Source organism: Phyllobates terribilis, unplaced genomic scaffold (genome assembly GCF_046119375.1).
Source record: "Phyllobates terribilis strain yellow unplaced genomic scaffold, ASM4611937v1 Scaffold_1__5_contigs__length_1240528914, whole genome shotgun sequence".
Lineage (NCBI taxonomy): Eukaryota > Metazoa > Chordata > Amphibia > Anura > Dendrobatidae > Phyllobates > Phyllobates terribilis.
The window spans coordinates 615,327,154-615,350,661 of record NW_027362761.1 but is presented as its reverse complement, the minus strand read 5'-3'; the positions used below and the strand labels follow the sequence as shown (position 1 = coordinate 615,350,661).

General features: G+C 48.7%; 2 protein-coding genes across 2 annotated transcripts in view; both read right to left on the bottom strand.

The window, feature by feature from the left end:
- LOC141272807 (uncharacterized) overlaps window positions 1–20,512 on the bottom strand; it is an 85,980-nt gene extending 65,468 nt beyond the window's left edge. Inside the window, 2 exon segments of the mRNA XM_073683880.1 lie at window positions 18,257–18,380; window positions 20,334–20,512. Of these exon segments, the coding sequence (XP_073539981.1) occupies window positions 18,257–18,380; window positions 20,334–20,357 (148 nt within the window). The 5' untranslated portion in view covers window positions 20,358–20,512.
- Window positions 1–22,710, bottom strand: part of LOC141272763 (uncharacterized) — a 158,610-nt gene extending 135,900 nt beyond the window's left edge. The window contains exon 1 of the mRNA XM_073683811.1: window positions 22,625–22,710. The gene's annotated coding sequence lies outside the window, so the exon portion shown is untranslated. The remainder of the gene's footprint in view (window positions 1–22,624) is intronic.
- Window positions 22,711–23,508: the final 798 nt, after the last annotated feature.

Below are 23,508 nucleotides of genomic sequence, written 5' to 3'. Positions count from 1 at the left end.
ACTGAAATAGCACAGAACGCACATTAAGGGGGTAAATCCTAATTACAGTCTCACTTTAAAGAGGACTTGTCACTGGCTAGAAAACAAAAAATGGAGTTAAATACCTTGTAAAATCCTTGAGCTCTGCTAATTCTGCTCTTTTCTGTTCTGCGCTTACTCCATTGAAGAGATATTCACATTTATTCCTCCTGGAGCGCACTATGTGAAATCTCTGCGTTTTTCAGTCATCTCTAGAGACAAATGATTTTTCCAGTCTTCCCAGATCCCGAGCTGTGATTAGCAACATCTGGGAGGGGTGACTCTGAAGAAAGCCCAGCTGGCCTGCAAAGTAGAGATTTCACATGGTGCACTCCAGAAGGAACAAATCTGAATATCTCTGCAATAGAGTGACGCAGTGCAAAACGGAAAACAGCGGAAGAATCAGGGGAGCTCAGGGCTTTATACAAGATGTTTAACTAAATTTTTGGAGCAAGTGACAAGTCCTCTTTAAAATTTGTGTTGGAAGCAGGAAAAATGGTCAAACGTTTATCAAGGCAACTACCGTATTTTCCGGACTATAAGACGCACCTAGGTTTTAGAGGAGGAAAATAGGAAAAAAAATTAAGCAAAAAATGTGGTCATGATGCCCTGTTATGGGGGAGGGGGTCTGCTGCTGACACTGGTATTTGGGTAATGTCCCCCAATTCTGTTAATATCCTCCATCCTGGTATGTATGGCCCCTCCTTCCTGGTATACGTGGCCCTCATCCCCATCCTGGAATGAATGGTACCCCTTGATCCCCTATCCTGGTATGCATGGCACCCCTTGATCCCCCATCCTGGTATTCATGGCACCCCTTTATCCCCCATCCTGGTATGCATGGCACCCCTTGATCCCCCATCCTGGTATGTAGGGCACCCCTTGATCCCCCATCCTGGTATGTAGGGCACCCCTTGAGCCCCCATCCTGGTATGTATGGCATCCCTTGAGCCCCCATCATGCTGCCCACAAAAAAAAAAAAATAAGACAATCATACTCACCTCCTCTCTCTTCCAGCGCTGTCCCGTTCTGCTGCCGACACTCTCACTGTGTGAAAGTGAGAGTGAAACCAGGGGAGGAGTCCTGAGGAGATAATTTGCATATCCCCACTGCATTTTGGGATAAGTGTGAAGAGTCTCCGCAAGCTCAAAGAACACTGGATTTTGGCCCTTGGAGCTGAAAGGAGGACATCGGTAAACCAGGGGAGGAGTCCTGAGGAGATAATTTGCATATTCCAACTGCATTTTAGGATCAGTGAAGAGTCTCCGCTGTTATGATCTGCAACATAAACTAAGGAAGATAGGGGAAAGCTGTCCCTACAGTAAGACTAAGCTGAATCCCTACGATGTAGCGGGCTGCCTGTTCCTTGTGAACAGACCCGCCTTCGTCCTCGGCTAGTCTGAACGAAGACCTATAGAATTAAGGGAGGGGTCCCTAAATGAACTAAGGACTGGGACAAAAATGGGACATCTCCTAAACAGAAGTTGTTGCAGAGCAAAAAGGACAAACTGACAAAAAGTACTAAAGGTCCCAGAGGACCAAGCAAACTGACAGAGATAGGCACCGAAGCACCTGGCTAGAAAGACAGTCAAACAACACTGAAGTCCAGCAAATCCAGAAGGGCGGAGCAAGAATATATAGGTGTAACATACCTGGTGGCGGGCTTGCATGGTGCACCATCTCTCACTATGCAAGATTGCAAGCTTGATCTTCAGTCCAGTCAGCTAGCCTGGCTTCTATTCATGCTGTTTGTTTGTTTCTGTTCTGACTGCTTAGGGCGGTGGCCCGGTTACTTCCTGTTTCTTGTAGCTGCTGTGGGCACACCCCTAATGCGTCTCCAGCCTATTGCTGTCTGTCACTGGATATTTAAACCAGCTCCACTTTGGAGCTGATGCCTCTTATCCTCAGTGGGATTTTTGCCTCTGATGTGCCAGGTCCTGTTCTGTTTTTTCCTGCCTGTCCGCCTTCCTGGAGGCTGCATTCCCAGGCTTGTCTGAACACGCTCCTAGCCTGTTCGTTTCTGCCTCTGGGGGCCGTATACCCAGGCTCGTTCCTGTATTTCGCTGCAGTAACAGTTCCTGTCTGAACTGTCTCCTAGCCTCTTACCTGTTTTGTCTCTATGTCCGTTTCCTCCCTTTTTCTGCAGTGTCTGAACCAGCACTTGGCTATACCTAGGCTCGTTCCTGTATTTTGTTGCAGTAACAGTGCCTGTCTGAACTGTCTCCTAACCTGTTACTTGTTTTGTCTCTATGTCCGTTTCCTCCCTTTTGCTGCAGTGTCTGAACCTGCACCTCCTACTCGTTGTCGCTGTACTTCCGTTTGTGAGTTTGGAGTCCACTCGCTACTTCTTTGCAAGTACCTTGTGTGTATCTGGTTCTGCCTTTCCCTTCCAGTCTGTTCCGTGTGAAAAGAGCCCTGTCCCCTCTGCTCTGTCTTTGCTCACCGCTTTGGCGGTTTATCTCTGCTTTGCCTTACTTACTGCTCCGGCGGTTCCTGCCCGCTCTGCCTTGTCCACCGCATCTGCGGTTTCGCTCAGCTCAGCCTTCTCCACCGCATCTGCGGTTTCGCTCAGCTCAGCCTTCTCCACCGCATCTGCGGTTTCGCTCAGCTCAGCCTTCTCCACCGCATCTGCGGTTTCGCTCAGCTCAGCCTTCTCCACCGCATCTGCGGTTTCGCTCTGCTCAGCCTTGTCCACCGCATCTGCGGTTTCGCTCTGCTCAGCCTTGTCCACCGCATCTGCGGTTTCGCTCTGCTCAGCCTTGTCCACCGCATCTGCGGTTTCGCTCTGCTCAGCCTTGTCCACCGCATCTGCGGTTTCGCTCTGCTCAGCCTTGTCCACCGCATCTGCGGTTTCGCTCTGCTCAGCCTTGTCCACCGCATCTGCGGTTTCGCTCTGCTCAGCCTTGTCCACCGCATCTGCGGTTTCGCTCACCTCAGCCTTGTCCACCGCATCTGCGGTTTCGCTCTGCTCTGCTCAGCCTTGTCCACCGCACCTGCGGTTTCGCTCTGCTCAGCCTTGTCCACCGCATCTGCGGTTTCGCTCTGCTCAGCCTTGTCCACCGCACCTGCGGTTTCGCTCTGCTCAGCCTTGTCCACCGCACCTGCGGTTTCGCTCTGCTCAGCCTTGTCCTCTGCACCTGCGGTTTCGCTTTACTCTGCTTGATTACTGCATCTGCGGCTTTGAACCCGTCTCCCAGTCTGTACTGGACCCTACCCAGCCTGTGCTCTAACCTGCCTGTTCCTGTATTCCCCGGTGTGGGTCAACAGCCGTGTCTGGTGTCTGACCTGGAGTGGCACCTGGTCCCTCTGCTCGGTTCCTCTCTGGTGCACGGCGTCGTAGCCGGCGTGCGACCTGGGATCGGGTTGATACTTAGTTACGCCCCTCCAGGCACTCTCCGGTTCAAGGCACAGTGGGATCACTAATTATGCACACGCCAGTCAGTCCGGGCGTGTGCATAACAATAGGCAGATGGTCACGTGACCGCAAAACACAAGATAGCAAAAACTAACAGGAGGGTTCTAACAGTACCCCCTCTTCTATGAGGATCCTCCGGATCCTCCAGGCCCAGGCCTATCAGGAAACCTCCTGTGGAAAGCTTTAACAAGCCTAGGAGCAGAGACATCATCCGTCCTTACCCAGGAGTTGTCTTCGGGACCGAAACCCTTCCAGGGGACAAGATACTGTAATCTCCCTCTATGCCATCTAGAATTCAAAATACGAGAAATTTCATATTCGTCGTCTTCCACCACAGGAGGAACTGAGACAGTGGCGTCCCTATTAGAAACGTCAGCCTTTTTCAACAAGAAAACATGAAACACAGGATTAATCTTCCAGGAAGTAGGGACATCCAACCTAACAGCAGACAGAAAAAAATCACCGGAAAAATTCTCCTCCTCCGGCACCGCCGACCCCAATCTGCAGAACGAACCAAAAGACGGATGTCTCCCAGTAAAACTAAAAAAAGGAGAACACCCAGCAGAGGAGGATGTATGATTGTTAAGAGCAAATTCTGCGAGAGGCAGAAACTCAGACCACACCTCTTGATTGACTGCCACAAAACAACGCAAAAACTGTTTAACATCCTGGTTCTTTCTTTCAGTCTGTCCACTCGACTCCGGATGATAACCAGACGAAAATAACAAATGGACTCCCAACCTGTCACAAAAAGCATGCCAAAATTAAGCCACAAACTGAGGTCATCTATCAGAAACAATATCCGTAGGAACGCCATGGAGCTTGACAATCTCCTTAACAAACGCCTTAGCGAGTGTCTTGGTGGAGGGTAACAATGAATGGAACCAAATGACACATCTTACTAAAACGGTCCACGACCACCCAGATGACAGTAAAACCCTCGGACACAGGAAGATCAGTAGTAAAATCCATAGTGAGATGCGTCCAAGGCGCACTAGGAACCTCCAGAGGACAAAGCAACCCCGCAGCAGGAGTATGTGAAGCCTTTGACCTAGCACACACAGTACACTGACGCACCCACTTGATGACTTCCTTCTGCCATCCAGGCCACCAAAAACTGCGACTGATAAGTCTCTTAGTCTCCGAAACTCCTGGATGACCTGCCAACCGAGACTCATGATACTCCTCAAACAAATATCTCCTAAAGGCTCTAGGAACGAACAACCTCCCATGGGGAGTGTTAGATGGAGCATCATCTTGAGCATTCAGAATCCCATTCTCCAAAACGGAGTCCAATGCCGCCATCACAACTCCTTTCTGCAAAATGCTCTCCTCCTCCTCGGCACCGACCGTAGGAGAGAAGCTGCGAGATAAAGCATCGGCTTTAACATTCTTAGTACCGGGGATAGTCAGATTAAACAAGCGACTTTTGGGAAGAGTAGCACCCGGAACAAACTCAATGGCGCAATCATAATCCCTATGAGGAGGTAAAACTTGTGACTCCTCCGAAAAAAACCTCCAAAAATCTTGAATAGGTACAGGTAATTCCCCTTTTTCCACAGCCGCAATGCAACCATTACAACATTTATCATAGCACTTCGGACTCCAAGACTTAATCACATTAGCAGACCAGTCCAATAAAGGATTGTGCAGTTTTAACCAAGGCAATCCTAGAACAACTGGAGAGGGAAAATTATCCAAAACAACAAAGTCCAAAATTTCTTGGTGACCTCAATTGATAGTGAGAGGAAATGCAGCAGTCTTTTGAGTAATACATTTCAAAGGAGTGTTATCAATTGCAACCACAGAAATAGGTGATGATAAAGGTTTGGATTTCAATTTAAGGTTTTCCAAAAACCCTTTATCAATCACATTAAGTGTGGAACCACAATCCACAAATACCGGAAATTCAATCAAATCTCCCTGCAGAGTAGTACTCCCAGAAAGAAACACTCCTGCAGAGAGTAAACAAGCTATAAGGGCGTAACTGACCTCTTTTTTTTCTTTACTTAACCCCTTTACAACCCAAGGTGATTTGCACGTTAATGACCAGGCTAATTTTTACAATTCTGACCACTGTCACTTTATGAGGTAATTACTCTGGAACGCTTCAACGGTTCCCCCTGATTCTGAGACTGTTTTTTCGTGACATATTGTACTTCATGATAGTGGTAACATTTCTTCGATATCACTTGCGTTTATTTGTGAAAAAAATGGAAATTTGGCAAAAATTTTGAAAATTTTGCAATTTTCAAAATTTGAATTTTTATGCCCTTAAATCAGAGAGATATGTCACACAAAATAGTTAATAAATAACATTTCCCACATGTCTACTTTACATCAGCACAATTTTGGAACCAATATTTTTTTTTATTGGGGAGCTATAAGGGTTAAAAGTTGACCAGCGATTTCTCATTTTTTTTTTTTCGCAGGGGTAATAAGAAAAAATAGACCCCAAAATTTGTTGTGCAATTTCTCCTGAGTAAGCAGATACCCCATATGTGGGGTAAAACCACTGTTTGGGCGCACGGCATGGTTCAGAAGGGAAGGAGCCCCATTTGACTTTTTGAATGTAAAATTTGCTTGAATAATTAGCTGACGCCATGTTGCATTTGGGGAGCCCCTGATGTACCTAAACAGTGGAAACTCCCCACAAGTGACACCATTTTGGAAACTAGACCCCTCAGGGAACTTATCTAGATGTGTGGTGAGCACCTTGAACCCCCAGGTGCTTCACAGAAGTTTATAACATTGAGCCGTAAAAATACAATTTTCACATTTTTCCCACAAAAATGTTTTTCAGCCCCCAATTTTGCATTTTCATAAAGGTAGCAGGAGAAATTGCACCATGCAGTTTGTTGTGCAATTTCTCCTGAGTAAGCAGATACCCCATATGTGGGGGAAAACCACTGTTTGGGCGCACGGCAGGGTTCGGAAAGGAAGGAGCGCCATTTGACTTTTTGAATGTAAAATTTGCTTGAATAATTAGCGGATGTGCCCCTGATGTGCCTAAACAGTGGAAACCCCCCACAAGTGACACCATTTTGGAAACTAGACCCCTCAGGGAACTTATCTAGATGTGTGGTGAGCACCTTGAACCCCCAGGTCCTTTACAGAAGTTTATAACATGGAGCCATGAAAATAAAAAAATCAAACTTTTTCCACAAAAATGATGTTTTAGCCCCAATTTTTTTATTTTCACAAGGGTAAGAGGAGAAAATGGACCCCAAAAACTTTTGTGCAATTTCTCCTGAGTACGCCAATACCCCATATGTAGGGAAAATACAGTGTTTGGGCGCACGGCAGAGTTCAGAAGGGAAGGAGCACTGTGTGACTTTTTGAACGCAAAATCATCTGGAATCCAGAGCGGACGCTATGTCGCGTTTGGAGAGCCCCTGATGTGCCTAAATAGTGGAAACCCCCCCCCACAAGTGACCCCATTTTGGAAACTACACCCCTCAAGGATTTTATCAAGGGGTATAGTGAACATTTTGAACCCAGAGGTACGACACAGAATTTGATGACAATACGTCATCATATTGAATAAGTTGTCATTAGTCTTGAGCGCAAGGGCTCGCTACTTGAGTTTGCATCGGGTACTCAGGTATGCACCATGTATCGCGGGTGCTGAAGTGAAATGCTCGAGTCGCCGCCCGCATGTTTCACGGTTATTAGACACCCCAAAAAAAACATGCGGGGATCGCTCGTGCATGGCAGGCAATCCACACGAGGTTTTTTTGGCCACGAAGCATATGGGGCGGAGACTCGAGCACCCGCGATACTCAATGCATACCCGAACACCCGATGCAAACTCAAGTAGCGAGCACTTGCGTTCAACACTAGTTGCCATATCGTCTTTTTTGAAAAAAAAAAACAACCCTAACCCTACCCTAACCCTGACCCAAACATTAGCACAACCCTAACACCAACCCCAGCCCTAACGCTTATTTTTTACGCCGTTCCTAGTGCGGTATAAGTGATTAGACGACCTTATTCTTCGGGTCGGTGCGACTACAGAGAAACCAGAATCATATCGGGTTTTTATGACTGACAGCTGTCACACACTAAAAGACACATATTTTGTAAAATCTAGTTTTTGCATCGCCATATTTTGAGAGCTATAATTTTTCCATATTTTGTCCGACAGAGTCATGTGATGGCTTGTTTTTTGCGGGATGACTTGACGTTGTTATTGGTGCCATTTTCAGGCATGTGACATTTTTTAATTGCTTTCTATTCTGATTTTTGGGAGGCAGAATAAACAAAAACCAACAATTCAGGAATTGTTTTTTTTTTTTAATTTTTATTCTGTTCCGCGTGTGGTAAAATTGATAAGGCAGCTTTATTCTTCGGGTCAGTACGTTTACAGCGGTACCACATTTATATTGTTTTTCTATGTTTAGGTGCTTTTACACAATAAAAGCTATTTTATAGAAAAAAATATTTTTTTGCATCGCTTTATTCTGAGAGCTATAACTTTTTGATTTTTCGGATGATGAAGCTGTATGGCGGCTTGTTTTTTGCGGGACAAGATGACATTTTCAGCGGTACCATTTTTATTTATATTCGTCTTTTTGATCGCGTGTTATTCCATTTTTTGTTTGGCGGTATGATGATAAAACATTGTTTTTTGCTTCGTTTTTTTTTTACCGTGTTCACTGAAGGGGTTAACTAGTGGGACAGTTTTATAGGTCAGGTCGTTCCGGACGCGGCGATACCAAATGTGTGTACTTTTATTGTTTTTTTTCATAATAATATTTATTGATGGGTGTTATAGCAGAAGATGAGGTCCCTCAAGTTTAAAGGCCCCATCTATGCTATATAAGTCTGACAGCTACTTTAGGTCAAAACAACAGTTAAATGTTCCTTCCTTATCAATAGAAACTAACGTGTCCTTGCTAGTCATCAGAATGTGTCTGATGAAATGTTTCAAATAAAATGTATCTGAATAAATGTTTCAACTACAAACCTAGGCGTCACGAGAACAGAAACCAGTCTTTGTGTGCTAAATTGTATAATCGGACCATATATGGTAAATCCGTTTCCTGCCTTCAGGGTGTATATAAACCCTATGCTTTGTAATAAAGTTAGAGCTTGTTTGACACATACATCCTGTCCTGTGTCTCATTCTCTCCGATATGGTAATCCAAGGATAGAAGACCCAGAAAGCAGTGACGTCAGCTGGCTCGCGAACAGGGACCTGAGTTAATCTGCCCAGGGGTGCTCGACCGGTCCGAGACGTGGGACGAGCGAAGCTCTCTGTTGGTGATATATACAGCGCTGAGGTAAGAATAACTGTTATATTCTACCTAAATTATATCACTACATAGAAGAGACTCCCTCACCCCCGAGCGGTCGGCTTCCAGGTAATTCACAGATTGCTGTCTGGCTCAGGTCCCTTTGAACCAGTAGAACCCCCTCAGATAAATTGTCAGTCCTGCCTTCTATCCTTTGGAAACTTAAGAATGACAGTATGGATCCAATGACTGTGTTGTGGGTGTGTATTGGGATCGGTGTTTTTGGTCTGTTTTTCTGGTTGGCGTATAAGTCCTGGAGGGCAAGTAGTGGTATGGTTCAGAAACCTTTGTGGCCCATTGTCTAAGTGACTGAGGAGTCTACTCTGAGTGAGGAGACCATTGTCTAAGTGACTGAGGAGTCTACTCTAAGTGAGGAGAACCGAAAGAATGGGGAACCAAAATGCCAAAGAAGGCATTACTGCCAAAGACTTAGTAGTACGCAGAGAAGGGAAACAGGCACTGATTGGAATTGACAAAATATTGTGTAAAGCGGGAATGAATGAAAATGGAGAGATGAACGGAGAGAAATGGAAATCCTTCTTTAACACTTATCATGGATGGCTGAAAGATAAGGGTCTGTTGAAGACAGTGGATGTATGGATGAATGCATGCGCTCATTTTGAAGGAAAGATTGAAGAACATGGAGACGGATGTTACAGACTGACAAAAACAGGAATGACAGATTTTTCTCCCTATCTGCCCCCGACGTCACCCCCACCCCAGTACCAGAATTCCCAGGAACCCAATTGCTTGGTTTGCCCCAGATGTGGACAGCAGAACCCCTTGACAGTAGATATCTGTGTGGCATGTGGAGGACCGAGACCACACCCAGCTAGACTATTCCCAATGAGGACAGTAGTTGTGCCAGGAGCACCGGGAGCAGCAGCAGCAGGGGGGGACGCAGTTGTTCCAGGTCAAGAAGCCCGTACAATGTTAATGTATAGACCATGGAGTCCCTCAGAACAATTGGCGTTGATTTCCCAGTTGCCAGATCATCCCAGTCCCCGATGGGTTTTGCCAGAATGATAAGAACCATACAGGATACGTATAATGCAACTAGGTTGGATTTACAAGGGGTAATTAAGGGAAAATTGGCAGATTAAGCCCGCTATGATAGGTTGATTGATGAGAGAAAAAAACAGTATGCCAATAGGACCGGACCCGTAGATGCAGAATCTAATGATGCAGCAGCCGGAGTCCTATTCGCAGCAGCGTTAGTAAAGGCATGTAAAGACAGACAGGCAGAGAGGCAGGTTACACTAGAAGACCGGGTTCAAGGTAAGGAAGAAGACCCCAAAGATTACTTTTGGGCATTAAGGAGAACTTGGTCAGAAATGGGATTTATTCCCGAAAATAAGACTAGTGAGAGGGTATTAGCAAGTGCTTTCATGAACGGACTAAAGAAAGAGATTGCAGAGAAGGTAAAAGCAAGTAGACCAGACTGGAGATCAGTGAAAGGAGAGGATTTGGCTAGAATAGCCCAGGGGGCACAGCATGACATAGCGCAGGCAAAGAGAGCTGCCAGAGTACACATAGTAGAGACTACCCCTAGAAACAACAGAAACAAAGGACGGACTGCAGGAGGGGGACAGAGACTATGTTACGGATGTAAAAAGCCAGGACATTTTAGAAAGGACTGTAGGACCAACCCGTATCCAAATGCTCAGAGTACGGGTCCTCCAGCCGACCAAACAACACCCCCATAGGATAAGGGTAGCTTGCACATGAACCCCCTCATCTCCTTACCCCCCTCTCCCAGTTGTATAGTGCAGGTGAACCTACCAGGGGGACATGAAATAGATTTCCAAGTAGATACGGGGGCCGACAATTCAGTAATTACGCAAGGTGATTGGCCATACACTGACACTGATTTTTCACATCATGTCATTGCCACCCCCTTCAATTCCCCGTCTGTCCTGCTCCCTGTCACCAAGAGAATTCCCCTGCAAATTCAAGGAGCTACTGTACATAGCCAGCTCATGGTATCGCCCCGAGGCCAATGTAATCTATTGGGAAATGATGTGTTGTCCCAATTACAATCACATATTGAATATCATTCCGATGGCACTGTCACCATGACCCCAGGTTTAAAACCAAGTACCCTTTGCAAAATTATGTCGCTAGATATTGCAGGAATAGAAGAGAGAAATGAGTTTCCCCCGATATTAGAGCAGGCTGTGCCACATGACTTTTGGGCCTCAGACAAAACAGATGTCGGTAGGTTAAGAGTTCAACCAGTAATGGTGAAATTAAAACCAGGAGCAATCTTACCTCAACAGAGGCAGTATCCCCTTAGCTCGGCTCAGGAGAATGCCATAGCCCAGCAAGTCCAAAAACTACTACACAGGGGAGTCCTAGTCAAAACCCAGTCCCCTTGCAACACTCCCCTGTTCCCAGTAAAGAAAAAGAGTGTGCCAGGACAACCAGCCGCATATAGAATGGTCCATGACCTCCGGTTGGTTAACAAAGCCACAGAACTTCTAACACCAGTTGTGCCCAACCCGCATACTCTTCTGTCATAGATACCCTCTAACTCTCTTTGCTTTTCAGTGGTTGATTTGGCAAATGCATTTTTCAGTGTACCATTACATCCTGACTGCCAGTACCTGTTTGCTTTCACATTCCAGGGCAGTCAATATACATGGACAGTGTTGCCACAGGGTGCCCAGAATTCACCCACAATGTACACTGCAAGTCTGCAGGAAATACGGGAGGGATGGTCTGAACCACATATCGTTGTTTTGCAATATGTCGATGACCTGCTCATTTGTGCCCCCTCCAGGAAACAATGTCATAATGCAACTAGATCGCTTATGTTGTTTCTCTATCACGCTGGCTGCAAGGCTTCGAAAGATAAGCTTCAGTTTTGTAAATCTTCAGTCACCTTTTTGGGACATTGCATTACACCAGGAGCCCGTCATTTAACAAATGCACGCAAACAAGCAGTACAGGCATTCACCGTCCCTAACAATGTTGCAGCCCTCAGAACTTTTCTTGGACTTGTTTCCTATTGCAGACAGTGGATTCATGCCGTCTCTGTTTTAATGCAGCCCCTCTATGACTGTCTTACCCCTACACCTTTTGTACTAACATCAGAGGCAATAGACTGTTTTTATTCTCTTAAAAACCGTATTTTGGCAGCGCCAGCTTTGGGTACCCCTAATTATGAGCTCCCATTTACTCTGTACCTTCATGAACAAGCTGGACATGCAGCAGGAGTTTTAACTCAAACACACGGTGATAATCAGAGACCTGTTGCCTACTTTAGTGGCAGATTGGATGCGGTAGCCAGAGGTGCACCATCCTGCGTACGTGCTCTGCATGCTGTTGGACTATTACTCCATAAATCCTCAGACATTGTTCTTGACCACCCGCTCACCGTTCTAACACCTCATGATGTCTACACTATATTGAACCAAGTGCAACCCGCTCACCTCTCAGCAGCACGTCATCTTAGGTTACAATGTGCACTGTTAATGCCTCCCAATGTTTCTTTACAGAGGTGTACTACTTTGAACCCAGCAACTTTGTTACCTCTCTCGGATCTAAAGGAGGAGTCAGGTACTGTGCTTTTTAAGGAAGATCCAAGAGAGGATGTTCCTCATGACTGTGTACAAATGATGGCACAAGAAACGGCAGGTTTACCTACTGTATTTGAACATGAATTACAAAATGCAGATTTTGAATTTTTTTGTAGATGGATCCCGTCATCAGGACGATTCGGGTACTTTCCATACTGGATATACAGTTGTCTCCCTCAATGCAGTAATCAAGGCAGAACCAATGCTCCCACACAAATCGGCTCAAAAGGCCGAACTTAAGGCTCTAACCGAGGCCTGTAAACTAACTGAAGGTAGTATTGTTAACATTTACCCAGATTCTAGGTAAGCATTCGGTATAGCGCATGATTTTGGTCCCATATGGAAGTCAAGAGGTTTCCTGACGGCAGCAGGACACCCCATAAAGAATGCTGATGCGGTCCAGCAGTTAATTGATGCACTACAACTACCCAAAAAAGTAGCTGTCATAAAGGTAAGAGCACATACCAGACGCACCGAATAGGTGAGTAGAGGAAACGCGATGGCAGATGCAGCAGCAAAAACAGCAGCCTGTAAGCCGCAACAAGGGCCAACAGTACGTCAGTTAAGTGCCCCTAAAAACCCCTTTGTGTCGGAGGACATCTTATCCCAAATGCAGGCTCAGGCTCAAAAGGAGGAGGTTGATAAGTGGTTAAAGGAAGGTGCATGCCTGAATGAATCAAATGGGGTATGGGGGAAAGGGACACGACAATGCCTTCCAAGGGCACTATACCCAGCGGCTGCCCAGATGCTACATGGGCCGGTACACCAATCTAAAACGGCTGTGATGAATGTGATGCAGAAATATTGGGTGGCACCAGGATTCTCCACCTGTATAGAAAACCTGGTACAAGGGTGCATGATATGTGCTACACATAATCAGGGTAGAGTAGTTAAAACACCACCCAAACACACCCCCCGGCCCCTCTATCCATTCCAGAGACTGCAAATTGATTATATTCAGCTGCCGAAGTCAGGATCATGGGAAAATGTCTTGGTCTGTTTTGATTTATTCTCAGGATGGCCAGAGGCTTTCCCGATTGCCCAAGCCACGGCTGCGGCAACCGCAAAGAAACTGCTTGCGGAGGTGGTCTGCAGGTATGGGGTACCAGAGGTAATTGAGAGTGACAGAGGTACACACTTCACAGGTGAAATAATGAATGAAGTCATGTCAGCTCTAGGAATTCAACAAGCATTCCACACCACATATCACCCGCAAAGTAGTGGTAAAGTGGAAAGACTGAATGGGACATTGAAATTAAAAATTCAGAAAGCCATGGCTGAGACAGGAAAACCATGGCCGGATTGTTTACCGCTTGCTCTGTTTTCAGTAAGATACACGCCCAACAAAAAGACTGGACTCTCTCCATATGAGATATTGTTTGGCAACGTACCCAGCCTAGGGTGTTTCTATCCGCAAGCATTAGAAATGAACAACCATGTGCTAAGTTCCTACGTGAGGGCTTTACACAAAAAGATTAAGCAAATACATGATAATGTCTTCAGTTCTCTTCCAGATCCAGATCAAGACTCTAGCAGCCATACGCTGCAACCTGGAGACTGGGTGGTTATAAAAAGACACGTGAGGAAAAGCCTAGATCCACGGTTTGACGGACCCTTTCAAGTTCTGCTGACCACAAGCACAGCCGTTAAGCTAGAGGGAAAAGAGGCCTGGATCCACGCGTCCCATTGCAAAAAGATACTAGGAGACCCAGAGGACAAAGAATGAAGACATTGTTTATACTTACCTGCATCCTTGCGACCACAGGTGCATGGACTACGTTAGGCACCACAGATGGAGATGACAATAGATTCATTAAACACCATCTTGCTCTAATCAATGGACTAAAGGAGCAAAACTAGACTATTGCTAATTGTTGGATATGTACACATGCCCCTGTGACATCCACTAGCATACCCTTTCTCGCTGTTCCAGTCTCATGGGAAGAGATAAACTTTTGGGTGAACTGTTCAGATACTTGGGCCAATAATGCCACACAGAGATTGTAGAATACCACTGTTGGGATTCCCGTAGTAGGGTGGACAAAATTTCCCTGATGGCAAGGGAACCTGACGGGTCAAATAATTCCCAGGTTGTATATAGCATTTAAAGGAGGGGAGTGGGTACCTCGTAACAAAACAAAAATTACTGATCTAGGGAAAATACCTGAACAAGGATTAAAAATAAGTTTTAGTGCCACTTCAGGAAGCAGTGATGCCTTTAAACCTTCCCTGTCGGAAAGATATCTACACACTTCTAATTGGTTTAAAGGTATCGGTGGGTGGTTGGCTGGTATAGTGCAAGCTATTTTTCAGGTTTTGCTAATGTGTCTTGCAGTTTCTTTGGTTTTTTAAGTTTTTTTTCTAATGTGTATTCAGCGTTGTACTAAAAGAAAATATAGAAATTCATATTGATAAATGAAGGAACAAAAGGACGGAATGTTATAGCAGAAGATGAGGTCCCTCAAGTTTAAAGGCCCCATCTATGCTATATAAGTCTGACAGTTACTTTAGGTCAAAACAACAGTTAAATGTTCCTTCTATATCAATAGAAACTAAAGTGTCCTTGCTAGTCATCAGAATGTGTCTGATGAAATGTTTCAAATAAAATATATCTGAATAAATGTTTCAACTACAAACCTAGGCGTCACGAGAACAGAAACCAGTCTTTGTGTGCTAAATTGTATAATCGGACCATATATGGTAAATCCGTTTCCTGCCTTCAGGGTATATATAAACCCTATGCTTTGTAATAAAGTTAGAGCTTGTTTGACACATACATCCTGTCCTGTGTCTCATTCTCTCCGATATGGTAATCCAAGGATAGAAGACCCAGAAAGCAGTGACGTCAATGGGTACATACTATTTTTATTTTTGGTGGATTATTTTTTTTATTTTTTACAATTTTTTTTGTATTTTTTTTTTTCACTTTTTGAGAGTTTTTTTACTTTTTTACTTTGTTCCACTCTGGGGCTTTCATTTTTTTTATTCTGATCGCCTGTATAGCATAGGGATGCAGCACCATCCCTGTGCTATACAAGCTGTCAGAGCTGCACAGTGAGAAGATTTGGTCATGCACGGCGCATGACCAAACAAAAAATCTTCCTGCTGTCTGGTGACCCGGATGTTGTCATGACTACATCGGGTCATCGTGGCAACACCCGGGAAGCCGCGGCAGACATCGCTGGACGCCGGCAGGAGAGGTGAGTATAGCGAGCACCTCCCCCCTTGCCCCCACAATTCTGAGATCGACTTAGATCGCAGCATTGCGGGGGTTAATGTGCCGGGAGCGGTGGGGGACCGCTCCCTGCACATAGTACCGGGTGTCAGATGTAACAATCAGCCGACACCCGGCGGCGATCGCGCCCGCACAGCCTGTGCGCGCGCGCGATCACGATGACGTACTACTAAGGGTCAGGCTCTTAAGTCCCAGGGCACAGACGCGTATTAGTACGTCATGGGCTTTAAAGGGGTTAAGCATTGCCAAAAATTAGAAGGAAGAGGGACTCCGAAATCCCCTATATTAGACATAAAGGAGGCCTCATACACCTTCTGTTACAATTGTAAGGTAGTGGGAGTCCTAGACTCATAAAGGCTATGCACTAAGAGCAAGGGCTGCCAGAAATTAGAAGGGACTGCAATACAACATGGAAGACACGTAGAGGAAGGCCTTAGAAAATATTTCATTTTTTATTCCCCATTTGGAAGGAATGGAACTCCTACACTGGTAAAGCCTATGCACCAAGTGCATATGAACATTTACTTCTGGGGGGTATACAGATATGTAAGAGATTTTTAGAGGTAGGCCTCTAAAAATGATGGAGGGAATCATCCACACACTGTAAAAATTAAGAGCGAGGGTCTCATGATCACACTGTTGGTATGGTGGATGAGGAGAACATGAAAAAGAATAAACCATTAACCGTATACCCTTGTTTGGATGGGAAGGGATGCACGGGATTAGACCAGAAAAAAAGGAACATTTTAATTGGCTTTTTCCTCTCCTGCTGTCATCCAGTGGGATTGAGAAGTCTGGCCCAATCCAGCCCTTGATCATTTTTATAAGAGTCAGCCTGTCAACGTTTTCAGTTGACAGGAGGATGCGCTTATCAGTTATAATTCCACCAGCGGCATTAAAAACCCGCTTTGACAAAACGCTGGCGGCAGGGCAGGCCAGGCCAGGACCTCCAAGCCGAAGAGAGCCAGTTTGTGCCACGTGTCCAGCTTGGATATCCAATAGTAGTAGGGCACAGAGGAGTCACGGAGGACACTGGTACGGTCAGCAAGGTACTCCTTCACCATATTCAAAAACTTTTCCCTCCTTGTCAGAGTACCCTGCGCATCAGGGCCTGGGAGCTGGGAGGGTCTAATGAAGCTGTCCCAGACCTTTGATAGTGCTCCCCTGCCTCTGCACCTTGGTTGTCCATGGAACTGTGACTTCTGCCACCAGTGTTGTCAGATGGTGATTTTTGTACTAATTGTTCAAGTGAGGCCTTCTGGTAGTGCAACATTTTATTAGCCCCCTCTGCCACAGAAAAGAGAAAATTCTCCTTGTAGCGTGGGTCGAGAAGGGTGAACAACCAGTAATCAGTGTTGGCCAAAACGCGTAAAAAGCGTTGGTCACAGGAGAGGCAGCGAAACATAGAGTCAGCCATGTGTGCCAGACTGCCAACAAGAGGATGACTATTCATCTCCTCCTTTTCCTCCTCTTCAGCCTGAACAGATGGGATAAAGCTGGTGAGGGTAGTAACCTCTATAGTGCAGACAATCATCTCCTGATCCTCCTAAGCCACCTCCTCCTCCTCCTCCAATCCACGATGAGATGAGGCTGGGCTATGTAGTATCACCCTGTGTACTTTCTTCCTACCATCTTCACCTGGTCCACATGCAAAGCTTCTACTTTACTTGTGAGCAGCGAAAGTTTGAGTAGGCACAGAAGAGGGATCATTATGCTGATTATGGAGTCATCCCCGCTCACCATCTTTGTTGATTCCTCAAATTTTTGTAGAACCTTACAGATGTCAGATATCCATGCCCACTCGTTGGTTGTTATGTGTGAAGGCTGACCGGAATACCGACGGGCAAGTTTTTTGCTGGTATTCAACTACTGCCCTCGGTTGCTCACAAAGCCGTGCCAATATATAGAATGCTGAGTTGAAGTGTGTGGCCATGTTGCACACGTCGGTGAGCTGGCACTTGCAAGCACTGCTGCTTGCAAACTGGTGGCAGCTGTAGGTGACTTGGGGAAATGGAAGCACACATAGCGTACCTTCACAAGTAGCTCAGGTAAATCTAGGTAGGCTTTCAGAAAGCAAAGAACCACTAAGTTGAGTAGGTGGGCCAGGTATGGTACAAGTCCGAGCTTGCCAAGCTTCAGAGCCGCCACCAGATTACGGTCATTATCACACACGACCATAGAAGTAGCCCTGAAAAGGACTATTTGTTTTAGGTTTCAGCAGCAAGGCCTATAATGCAAACTCTCCCTTCTCCAGTAACTCTTCCTACTCTGTTTCCAGGGTAGAGTGTGGCGAGCATCGCGTCACCGTGTGTTATATGAACCCGATGTAGTGATACGGTCGGCCAATCACAGTAATGCTACAACCAACATGGCTGCAGCAATTACCATAATTGGCAGGCAATCCCTGCATGTTTAGTGGCTGAAGACCAGCAGCGAAACGTGCAGGGTGGGGACTCGAGCACAATGGACACTCGATCAAGTACTGAGCAGTGGAAAGCAGGCTCATTCATCACTAGTTGGGACATCTGCAGACAAAATGTGACCGATGTGTAAAGGAGGCAAGAGAGCCTTTAAGAGAATAATCAGGAAAATGAAAGCTGTGAGAAAATGTAGGGAAAACCAGAGCAAGTCTGGAGAAAAATCATCTATTATAGGACGAGGCCGAGAGACGTGATCACATCCACCGGAGCCAACAAGAGTCTCCTCTCACCTGGTAATGTCAGAGGCCGGAGCTCCTCCATCATCACCTCCTGGTACCGATCCTGGTGTCCTTCTAGATACTCCCACTCCTCCATGGAGAGATAGACAGCGACGTCCTGACACCTTATAGGAACCTGACAACGACACCGTCATCACCCAGAATCCTCCAGTGCTGTCCTGTATAATGTCCCAGCAGTCACCTCTCCGGTCTCTCCCAGAATCCTCCAGTGCTGTCCTGTATAATATCCCAACAGTCACCTCTCCGGTCGTCACCCAGAATCCTCCAGTGCTGTCCTGTATAATGTCCCAGCAGTCACCTCTCCGGTCATCACCCAGAATCCTCCAGTGCCGTCCTGTATAATGTCCCAGCAGTCACCTCTCCAGTCATCACCCAGAATCCTCCAGTGCCGTCCTGTATAATGTCCCAGCAGTCACCTCTCCGCCCATCACCCAGAATCCTCCAGTGCGGTCCTGTATAATGCCCCAGCAGTCACCTCTCCGGTCATCACCCAGAATCCTCCAGTGCTGTCCTGTATAATGGCCCAGCAGTCACCTCTCCGGTCATCACCCAGAATCCTCCAGTGCTGTCCTGTATAATGTCCCAGCAGTCACCTCTCCGCTCATCACCCAGAATCCTCCAGTGCTGTCCTGTATAATGTCCCAGCAGTCACCTCTCCGCTCATCACCAAGAATCCTCCAGTGCTGTCCTGTATAATGCCCCAGCAGTCACCTCTCCAGTCATCACCCAGAATCCTCCAGTGCCGTCCTGTATAATGTCCCAGCAGTCACCTCTCCGCTCATCACCCAGAATCCTCCAGTGCTGTCCTGTATAATGTCCCAGCAGTCACCTCTCTGCTCATCACCAAGAATCCTCCAGTGCTGTCCTGTATAATGCCCCAGCAGTCACCTCTCCAGTCATCACCCAGAATCCTCCAGTGCGGTCCTGTATAATGTCCCAGCAGTCACCTCTCCGGTCATCACCCAGAATCCTCCAGTGCTGTCCTGTATAATGTCCCAGCAGTCACCTCTCTGGTCATCACCCAGAATCCTCCAGTGCTGTCCTGTATAATGTCCCAGCAGTCACCTCTCCGGTCATCACCCAGAATCCTCCAGTGCCACCCTGTATAATGTCCCAGCAGTCACCTCTCTGGTCATCACCCAGAATCCTCCAGTGCTGTCCTTTATAATGTCCCAGCAGTCACCTCTCCGCCCATCACCCAGAATCCTCCAGTGCTGTCCTTTATAATGTCCCAGCAGTCACCTCTCCGCCCATCACCCAGAATCCTCCAGTGCCACCCAGTATAATGTCCCAGCAGTCACCTCTCCGGTCATCACCCAGAATCCTCCAGTGCTATTCTGTATAATGTCCCAGCAGTCACCTCTCCGCTCATCACCCAGAATCCACCAGTGCTGTCCTGTATGATGTCCCAGCAGTCACCTCTCCGCTCATCACCCAGAATCCTCCAGTGCTGTCCTGTATAATGTCCCAGCAGTCACCTCTCCAGTCATCACCCAGAATCCTCCAGTGCTGTCCTGTATAATGTCCCAGCAGTCACCTCTCCGGTCATCACCCAGAATCCTCCAGTGCTGTCCTGTATAATGTCCCAGCAGTCACCTCTCCACTCATCAACCAGAATCCTCCAGTGCTGTCCTGTAAAATGTCCCAGCAGTCACCTCTCCAGTCCCCACCCAGAATCCTCCAGTGCCGTCCTGTATAATGTCCCAGCAGTCACCTCTCCGCTCATCACCCAGAATCCTCCAGTGCTGTCCTGTATAATGTCCCAGCAGTCACCTCTCCGGTCATCACCCAGAATCCTCCAGTGCTGTCCTGTATAATGTCCCAGCAGTTACCTCTCCGGTCATCACCCACAATCCTCCAGTGCTGTCCTGTATAATGTCCCAGCAGTCACCTCTCCGCTCATCACCCAGAATCCTCCAGTGCTGTCCTGTATAATGTCCCAACAGTCACCTCTCCGATCATCACCCAGAATCCTCCAGTGCTGTCCTGCATAATGTCCCAGCAGTCACCTCTCCGGTCATCACCCAGAATCCTCCAGTGCTGTCCTGTATAATGTCCCAGCAGTCACCTCTCCGCTCAGCAGCTCAATCATCTTGTTGCTGAGCTCTAGGATCTTCTTCTTCTTCCTCTCATGTATGGGGGGGTGCGGGGGAGGCCCTGTGATGGGGCCCAGGCTTCGCCCTCCTGACTCCTGGAGATGGATGATGGGAGTCACACCCTCCCCCGGTGTCTTCCTCACTATTGTGTAATCCTGTGTATGGAGAGAGACACTTAGGGAGAAGAATTCCTTCCCGACTCCAGATCTGACAATCAGTAGAAATCCCGGGATCAATAACCGTCTCCAGTAATCTGGGGCCATAACCTGGAATATTATTACACTCAGGACAGACAGCCAGGCCCCTCTACAGCTCTTATAGGGAATCCCCATGACAACTCCTCCTGGCAGAGAGCTGCACACAATCACTGCACTTACAGTAAAGAATCCTTCTCTTCCTCTTCTGGATTTCCTCTTCCCGATGTCGGACTTGTTACATAACACAATAAAGCTGATAGAAATGTAGAGGAGTTACCTCTCCGCTCAGCAGGGAGATGATCTCCAGGGTGAAGTGTAATAATCTTCTGGTGGTCTCATCCTCATCCATCTTTGGGGTCATTCAGGAGAAGGAGGGATGAACACTGGATCAGCTGGAGGGATCTCGTCCCGCCGGCGTCTTCATGATAAAGGAGAAGATGGAGATCACAGGGGACAATATAACGACAATCACTGAATTCTGCCCCAAATATCCAACATTTATCAGGAAGAATCTGGAGGAAAAGCCACAAACTCCACCGCGGCCTCCTCCACCGACCTGACCGCTCATTATCAGCCTCGTAGGAGGACGGTCACCGTGGCAACTACACCTCCAGCGGGGGGACGGTCACCGTGGTAACTACACCGCCAGCGGGGGACGGTCACCGCGGTAACTACACCGCCAGCAGAGATCGGTTGCCGCGGTAACTACGCCGCCAGCGGGGGGTGTCAGCGTGGTAACTGCACAGCCAGCGGGGGGGGGATGGGAGGGCACCGCGGTAACTACACCGCCAGCGGGGGACGGTCAGTGTGGTAACTCCACCTCCAGCGGGGGACGGTCACCGTGGTAACTCCACCTCCAGCGGGGGACGGTCACCGTGGTAACTCCACCTCCAGCGGGGGCGGTCACCGTGGTAACTCCACCTCCAGCGGGGGACGGTCACCGTGGTAACTCCACCTCCAGCGGGGGACGATCACCGTGGTAACTCCACCTCCAGCGGGGGACGGTCACCGTGGTAACTCCACCTCCAGCGGAGGACGGTCACCGTGGTAACTACACCTCCAGCGGGGGTCGGTCACCGTGGCAACTCCACCTCCAGCGGAGGACGGTCACCGTGGTAACTCCACCTCCAGCGGGGGACGATCACCGTGGTAACTCCACCTCCAGCGGGGGACGGTCACCGTGGTAACTCCACCTCCAGCGGAGGACGGTCACCGTGGTAACTCCACCTCCAGCGGGGGTCGGTCACCGTGGCAACTCCACCTCCAGCGGAGGACGGTCACCGTGGTAACTCCACCTCCAGCGGGGGACGGTCACCGTGGTAACTCCACCTCCAGCGGGGGTCGGTCACCGTGGCAACTCCACCTCCAGCGGAGGACGGTCACCGTGGTAACTCCACCTCCAGCGGGGGACGGTCACCGTGGTAACTCCACCTCCAGCGGGGGACGGTCACCGTGGTAACTCCACCTCCAGCGGGGGACGGTCACCGTGGTAACTACACCTCCAGCGGGGGACGGTCACCGTGGTAACTCCACCTCCAGCGGGGGACGGTCACCGTGGTAACTCCACCTCCAGCGGGGGACGGTCACCGTGGTAACTCCACCTCCAGCGGGGGACGGTCACCGTGGTAACTCCACCTCCAGCGGGGGCGGTCACCGTGGTAACTCCACCTCCAGCGGGGGACGGTCACCGTGGTAACTCCAACTCCAGCGGGGGGCGGTCACCGTGGTAACTCCACCTCCAGCGGGGGACGGTCACCGTGGTAACTCCACCTCCAGCGGGGGACGGTCAGCGTGGTAACTCCACCTGCAGCGGGGGGCGGTCACCGTGGTAACTCCACCTCCAGCGGGGACGGTCAGCGTGGTAACTCCACCTCCAGCGGGGGACGGTCACCGTGGTAACTCCACCTCCAGCGGGGGCGGTGAGGTGAGGAGGAGCCGCTGCACATCCCCCATACAACACTGAGGAGCCGCAGTCACATGGAGCAGGAGCCTCCACAGGAACAGCTCTGATCTCACCCCACACTCTCCTCTCACAGATTCACCACAAACCCTCCCTGTAATCTCACCGGAATGGCGGGAAGCGGAAACCTGCTGCTGGCTGATACCAGAGAGCAAGAGCTGCGCACCACCAGGACGGAGCTGCTGCACTGAGAGTGGGAGGACCTGTGGTGACGTCACCGCCATGTGATCAGGGGGCGGAGCTCAGGAGAGAAGTGGTGGAGTTCCTGTGGTGACGTCAGTACCATGTGATCCCCGCATGATTCTAGGTCCTTCACCAGTTCTCCCCTGAGCTCCGCCCCCTCCCGCACTGATCACATGACGGTGACGTCATCACAGGTCCTTCTACACCGTGCAGCAGATCTGCTCTGTCTCCCTGGTGACGTCTTGTTCTCTCTGGTATCAGCCAGTCGCTGTACACTGAGGTCTGGGGTGTCAGGGAATATGGAGGAATATTGAGGACGTTCTTCCATGTTTTCCTGAGATGGATATTCACCATTTCTCCCTTCTTCCCCTCAGCTCTGGTCAGTACAAGAAGTGTCTCCATAAGAATCTCAGCACAAAGCCCCAATGAGCCCGGCCATGAGTGACTGCTGGGCGGAGAGCGCCGCAGCCTAGGAGAGCGCCGCAGCCCCCTGTCCCTGCCGAGCCCCCTCCACCTGTCGAGCTCCCTCATCCTGACGAGCTCCCTCATCCTGCCGAGCCCCCTCCACCTGCCGAGCCTCCAACACCGGCCGAGCCCCCTCCACCTGCCGAGCCCCCCTCCACCTGCCGAGCCCCCCACCACCTGCCGAGCCCCCCACCACCTGCCGAGCCCCCCTCCACCTGCCGAGCCCGCTCCTCCTGCCGAGCCTCCTCTACCTGCCGAGCCTCCTCCACCTGCCAATCCCCCTCCTCCTGCCGAGCCCCCTCCACCTGCCGAGCCTCCATCTGCCAAGCCCCCTCCGCCTGC